At 49.0% G+C, this 6,000-nt stretch overlaps 2 protein-coding genes across 2 annotated transcripts; one reads left to right on the forward strand and one right to left on the reverse strand.

The window, feature by feature from the left end:
• The first annotated feature begins 348 nt into the window (after positions 1 to 348).
• Positions 349 to 1,418, forward strand: LOC109741966 (uncharacterized). The gene is made up of 3 exons (XM_020301056.4): positions 349 to 622; positions 754 to 934; positions 1,041 to 1,418. The coding sequence occupies exons 1-3, from the start codon at positions 607 to 609 to the stop codon at positions 1,084 to 1,086; spliced, it is 243 nt and encodes an 80-aa protein (XP_020156645.1). The 5' UTR covers positions 349 to 606; the 3' UTR covers positions 1,087 to 1,418.
• Positions 1,419 to 1,814: 396 nt separating this feature from the next.
• Positions 1,815 to 4,246, reverse strand: LOC109741969 (histone-lysine N-methyltransferase ASHR2). The gene is made up of 2 exons (XM_020301058.4): positions 2,938 to 4,246; positions 1,815 to 2,095 (listed from the first exon to the last, which is right to left on the reverse strand). The coding sequence occupies exon 1, from the start codon at positions 4,146 to 4,148 to the stop codon at positions 2,961 to 2,963; it is 1,188 nt and encodes a 395-aa protein (XP_020156647.1). The 5' UTR covers positions 4,149 to 4,246; the 3' UTR covers positions 1,815 to 2,095; positions 2,938 to 2,960.
• Between the last annotated feature and the right edge of the window lie 1,754 nt (positions 4,247 to 6,000).

Genomic DNA, 6,000 nt, shown 5'->3' on the forward strand with positions numbered 1-6,000 from the left:
AAAAAACTTATATAAAGTGTATATACATGCGGGAGCCAAAGGGTATTCGAATCCCCGTTAGGATCGCACCATCCTCCCGTGTAGGAAGCGTAGGAGAGAATTGTCGTCGTGGCATGCACCCGATGTTTCGTCCCCGCGTGGCATTTCCTCTAGCAGTACTTCGATGCAGTTGACCAATGCCAACCCAGTCAGCAGTCAGCACGCCGGCCCTCGTCGACGACGAAGGTTCGCCGCAGATAAGCACGGCAAGGGAGGAAGGAAGGGCGGAACCGTCACCTTTGGCCACCCACCGACGAGAGCGACGTTGCAGCCATTGCCGCGTGGATTTCTTCCTTTAATCTAAGGAAACCGTCAACCAGTCTCCGTGTCAAGACGGCGGCGATCGACGCGTCTAAGCAACTCACCGGATGCCGCATGCGCGCGTGCATCTCCCTATAAGTAGACGCTCGATGACGCTGTTTCCACTCCATCCCGTTCTGTCCAGTCCTAGCTAGTTCCTCCTTCCTCCTCTCCTGATCTTGATTGGTATCTGTTAGTTGCGTCAGAACTCAGAGGAACAGAGCATCGTTCTGCGGAGTCTTTGCTAGCTCTTCCAGCAACCCGACCATGAGCTACCAGCAGGGTACGTACCAATTCCAATTTCCTTGTGTGTAGTCATCTTTCGCTACGGTTCGTAGGAATCGCCAGTGAGGAGCGACCATGTTTGGTTCTTGAATTCTGAGTTTATTGTTCTGTTTTATTCCGGTTACGCAGGCTACCCACCGCCGGGCACTGCAGCAGCTTACCCTCCGCCGGGCCAGCAGCAGCAGGCCTACGTCGCGCCACCGCCGTCCACCTACCCGCAGGACCAGCAGTACCCTCCCGCCGGCGCTGGCGCCGACACCACCAGCCGCGGCGGACACGGCCACGGCGGCGATGGCTTCTTGAAAGGATGGTATAATTTCTCTCTCCCTAGTTCTGAATTCTCACTCGTCTCCGTAGGTAGCCTCAGTTGCAATTAACGAGCTGATAATGATCGTCTTCCTCTTGTGTTGTTGCAGCTGCGCGGCGCTGTGCTGCTGCTGCCTCCTCGACGCCTGCTTCTGATCGACTTCGTCCCATGTTGTTCCACCGGCACGATCAGGCGCCGCATGTAGAGTGCATTTTGCTTCTTTTTTGTGTGCGGTTGACGTGCTGAGTACTAGTCCCAGAGCACGATTTTCTCGTGTGTCATGTGTGCGTTGTTTTGTTTCCATTCGTATGACTCAGATAGATATATACATGTGAGATGCATCTAGTGGCCTTATTCAATGCCATATTCTCTTGGTGTTATTCACCTTGTTGGCTGTGCTGACTGAATTATTCACAGATCGAATAATTTCATGATACTTGTAGTGAACTGGGTGCAGTTAACATGATGTTGCAATGTTGTTGATCCATCTGAATCGTACACTAATTTCACAAATCTCCAAAAATGGGTGCTCGGTTTCAGTCTCGCCGACAACCGAAACCTGAATCGTACAACTACTATAAAAAAACCAGGAGGTCTGGTTTCAAACACCAGCAGCCAGGCAAACAAAGCATACCTTGACAGCGAATGTTGTTTCTTAGTAAGAGCAAACCAAACTTCTCCAGCACACCGGCCGCCATATCTACTCTCCTGGATATATACAGGAGGTGGCTAAGCCCATTCATATGCTGAGAACACAAAAAATGCACCACGCTCAGGAAGTTTGATCTCTCTGATAACCAAATAAAACACAATAATTGCAATGTCGATTTTTATAACTACAACGAACAGCTAGCCAATGATGCAGGTCAAAGGGCAAGATGAATAAAGGAGGCATAATTCACACTCTGACAAGTAGACTTGCTACTTGCACCATCAGTTTCTAACACCGCAGGTTCACCGTTCACATCGCCAAGAAAGATACAGGCATACTGAAAATTGTACAGATCCAAGCAAGGCTGCCTACAAATCACATTCAGTGAACGAAATCATGTAGCACAACATACATATTCCTGAGTTCAGGCGCACTGGACCAGTCCTTTAAGGCAAACAGCCCCCAAAGTACGGAGAATGCCAACCAGTGTATCCATTTCATCACCAAGTGCTCTGCGACAACAATTTGCATGTTAGATCATCAAAGACAAACGAACACATACAAGCAAATAACTCCCAAACTATCTGCTACCAATGTAGTGCCCACTACAGTTATCACAAATATAACCATTAACCGCAATAGGAAGCCTACATATGTTCCCGTGACTTTCTGCTAATTTAATTTAATCACTAGAACATTTATGTGTATGTTTTGAAAGTATAGAAACCGAGAGGAAACCCAAATATAATGTCTACTCATTGCCTACATGTTCTTTCAAATTCGATGCTCGTACTCACTGCAAACTCCTCCATATTAAAATATAAGACCTTTTTTGACACTGTCATAATGTCAAAAGGCGTCTTATATTTTGATACAGAGGGAGTAATATATAATGAAGCACAAATTTTAACTGGGTCAGCTTTCTGTGTCTCTCTTCAAGTCAAGAAACCAAGTCGAACATAATAAAATTCAGCAAGATTTCTGTGTTTCTCTTACAAAGTAACATACTTCCAAATGGTAAGCTTTGCTAGTCAAGTAGTGTGTGGCTTGACATTTCACCTGTTCTTTTGGCTTTAACCAGAGAAATCAAAGATACCAAAATAAAAATTTCACACATTAAACTACGAAAAACAAAAACAAATGGAAATTAACACCGGTTAAGGTTGTTGTCAATTGCATACTACACTGGCCTAATCAAATCATTCATTTCCTGCACTACAGCTCACCCAAATGTTTTATCTTGAGCTGACTAAGATACTACTTAGGATATGAATTCGGAACATTCAGGAAGCAGTATCACCAATGCAGCAGATAGAAGTGTAAGTGGTGAATACTCAGTGCTGCGAACACTTACCCAAAAAAACAGCAGCAAACATCCTACTGGTCCATGCTGCAATCACCAGCATCAGTATCAGCCTCATCCTCGTCTTCTTCCTTCTTCAGTTGCCCACAGGCATTGCACTCAAATACATGGGACAGCTCACCGTTCGGTAAGGGTGGCAACGGCGCAAGCATGCCATAGCAGTCCTCCCGATCACACAGATACCTCACAAAGAAGAAGGCATGCGGGAAATCGTCTTCGTCGCCGTCACTCCCTTCCTCCTGCTCCATCCCCTCATCACCACCATCTTCAGCATCCTCCTTGCCATGCTCCTCTTCCATGGTGTCATCCCCATCACCGGCATCATTATCGTCATCAAACTTCCACTTGCTCTCAATCTGACACCGATCACATTCACACCGGAACCCATAATCCTCCAGCAGCCTGCATTGCCGGTCAGCATACCTCCAATTGGCTGCGAAATAGCTGATGCAAACCTCTTTCCCCTCTGTTATGCCATGGAGAGCGCGCACGACGATGTCCGTGTTCCCCGGACCCGGCCTGTCGGCGTAATCGAAGTGGCAAGCATTGGGCAGGCAGTCGTGGTTGAGCAGTGACGCGCGAGGGTACACCGCGCAGCACCGCGCCTTGCGGAGCTCCAGCGGCACGTCGGGGCGGTACGGCTCCAGGATGGAGAAGCTGTTGGTCCGGTCCTTGGAGAGGAGGGCCGCCGTCAGGTCCGGAGAGAAGCCCGCGGGCAGCATGTGCGGCGGCGCCACCGACGCCACCGCGGCGTGGAGGCTCGCGGCGTCCTGCTGCTGGCTCGGGGAGGGACCTTGCGGAGCCGAGGAGAGAGAGAGGATGGCGCTGAGGGAGGGCTCCTGGAGCGAGTAGGCCGAGAGGAGGAAGAGCAGGGGCTCCTGGTGCGCCTCGGGGGCGGCGGCGAGGCCGCTGGAGAGCGCGGCGCAGAGGAGGCGCGGGTGGGAGGCGGCGGAGCAGGCAGGGGAGCAGAAGGCGGCGGCGCGGCAGGAAGGGCAGGGGGTGTGCGGCGGTGGTGGGAGCGAGCGGAAGCAGGCGGAGCAGTAGGAGGAGAGGGAGGCGAGCGAGGACGGGTAGAGGAGGATGGGCGACTCCGACAGGAGCACCTCGCCCTCGAGGATGTCGCGGGCGGCGAGGAGCGCGCGGCCGCGGCCCGGGAGGTCGGCTACCCTGAGCGTGTCGCCGGCCATGTTTGGCAGTGCCATTCCGGCGGCGGCGGAGGAAGAGGAAGAGCAACCAACAAGCCGCTGGCAGAACGATGGCCCTCTCGCAGAGTGAGAGCGGTGCTCTTTTCGGCTGCTCCGTGGGCCGGAGTGGAGTATTTGGCAGTCCACTTCGCTGCATTAGGGTTTCTGATCCCGTATTTCCTATACGACGCTCACTGCGTCAAGTTGTCAGCAAACGCACAGAGACAAGAGAGCTTGCGATGGAGTGGGCCGGCCCATTTAGCAGCTTAGTGTTGGTTTTTCTGAAACGGTTTTTTGGGAACCGTTTAGGGCATAACTAATGCTCATAAGCTGGGCGCTAGAGGAAAATAAAAACTAAAATATTAGCTTAACGTTTGTGTTACCATCTATATCTTCAACGCTAATAGCATCAGGCGCTACAGAAACTACGCAATCGCTCATTTGTACTTTTTCTGTAAACGCTCTTATATTTCTTTACACGGGAGTATAACATAAAGGCCAACAAGTGTAGGAAAGAGAACGTCTAACCGCTCTTTGTCTTTCTCTATCCCATCGCTTTGTCCTCTCTCTCTTTGTAGCTCGCGGCTCACCTCCGACGCCGATACCTAGCGCCATCGGACGCTGCCCACACAACATATTCTCCCCTCCGCACTACACGGCACGAATCTCTCCTGATAGGATCTACCTCCCCATGAACAATTTGGTGCCACCGACAAGGGATTTCCCTTCCTAGTTGGTCGCTATGAGGATCATGCACCCCCTCTGCCATGAGGTCTACCAAGAGCCACATGAGGGAGCCAACGGCGAACTAATGTTGTTTCTGGCAAGGACGCCCTGTCCAGGAGTGATATGCTCGTGGGCCTCGCTAGTACGAGCTCGACATAATCTTTGTCCCTCACTCTAGTGGGATTTTTTAAGCTTGTACTTCTCATTTGATTCGAATTTTTTTGTTTTGCATCCACAATAGACCGCCTCCAGTCAAAATAGCCTTGATGACCCACAAATATAGGGGATCAATTGTAGCTTTTTTCGATAAGTAAGAGTGTCGAACCCAATGAGGAGCAGAAGGAAATGACAAATAGTTTTCAGTAAGGTAATGTCTGCAAGTGCTGAAATTGTAAGTAGCAGGTAGTTTGATAGCAGGATAATTCGTAACGAGCAAATAACGATAGTAGCAATAAGTATGCAGCAAGGTAGCCCAATCCTTTTGAAGCAAAGGACAGGCCAAAACGGTCTCTTAAGCAAAGTGTTCTTGAGGGTACACGGGAATTTCATCTAGTCACTTTTATCATGTTGGTTTGATTTGTGTTCGCTACTTTGATAATTTGATATGTGGGTGGACCGGTGCTTAGGTGCTGTTATTACTTGAACAAACCTCCTACTAATGATTAACCCTCCCGCAAGCATTCGCAACTACGAGAAAAGTATTCAGAATAAATTCTAACCATAGCATTAAACTTATGGATCCAATCGGTCCCTTGCGGAATAGCGCATAAACTGAGGTTTCTCACAACCCATCATCTAATTCCTACTCCACAATGCATTCCCTTAGGCCCAAATATGGTGAAGTGTCATGTAGTCGACGTTCACATGACACCACTAAGGGAATCATAACATACATACTATCAAAGTATCGAACACGTATCAAATTCACATGATTACTTGCAACATGATTTCTCTCATGACCTCAAGAACAAAAGTAACTACTCACAAATGATAAACATGTTCATGATTAGAGGAGTATTAAATAGCATAATGGATCTGAACATATAATCTTCCACCAAATAAACCATATAGTAATCAACTACAAGATGTATCAACACTACTAGTCACCCACAAGCACCAATCTATAGTTCTGGTAACAAGATTG

Source organism: Aegilops tauschii, chromosome 7 (assembly GCF_002575655.3).
Source record: "Aegilops tauschii subsp. strangulata cultivar AL8/78 chromosome 7, Aet v6.0, whole genome shotgun sequence".
NCBI lineage: Eukaryota > Viridiplantae > Streptophyta > Magnoliopsida > Poales > Poaceae > Aegilops > Aegilops tauschii.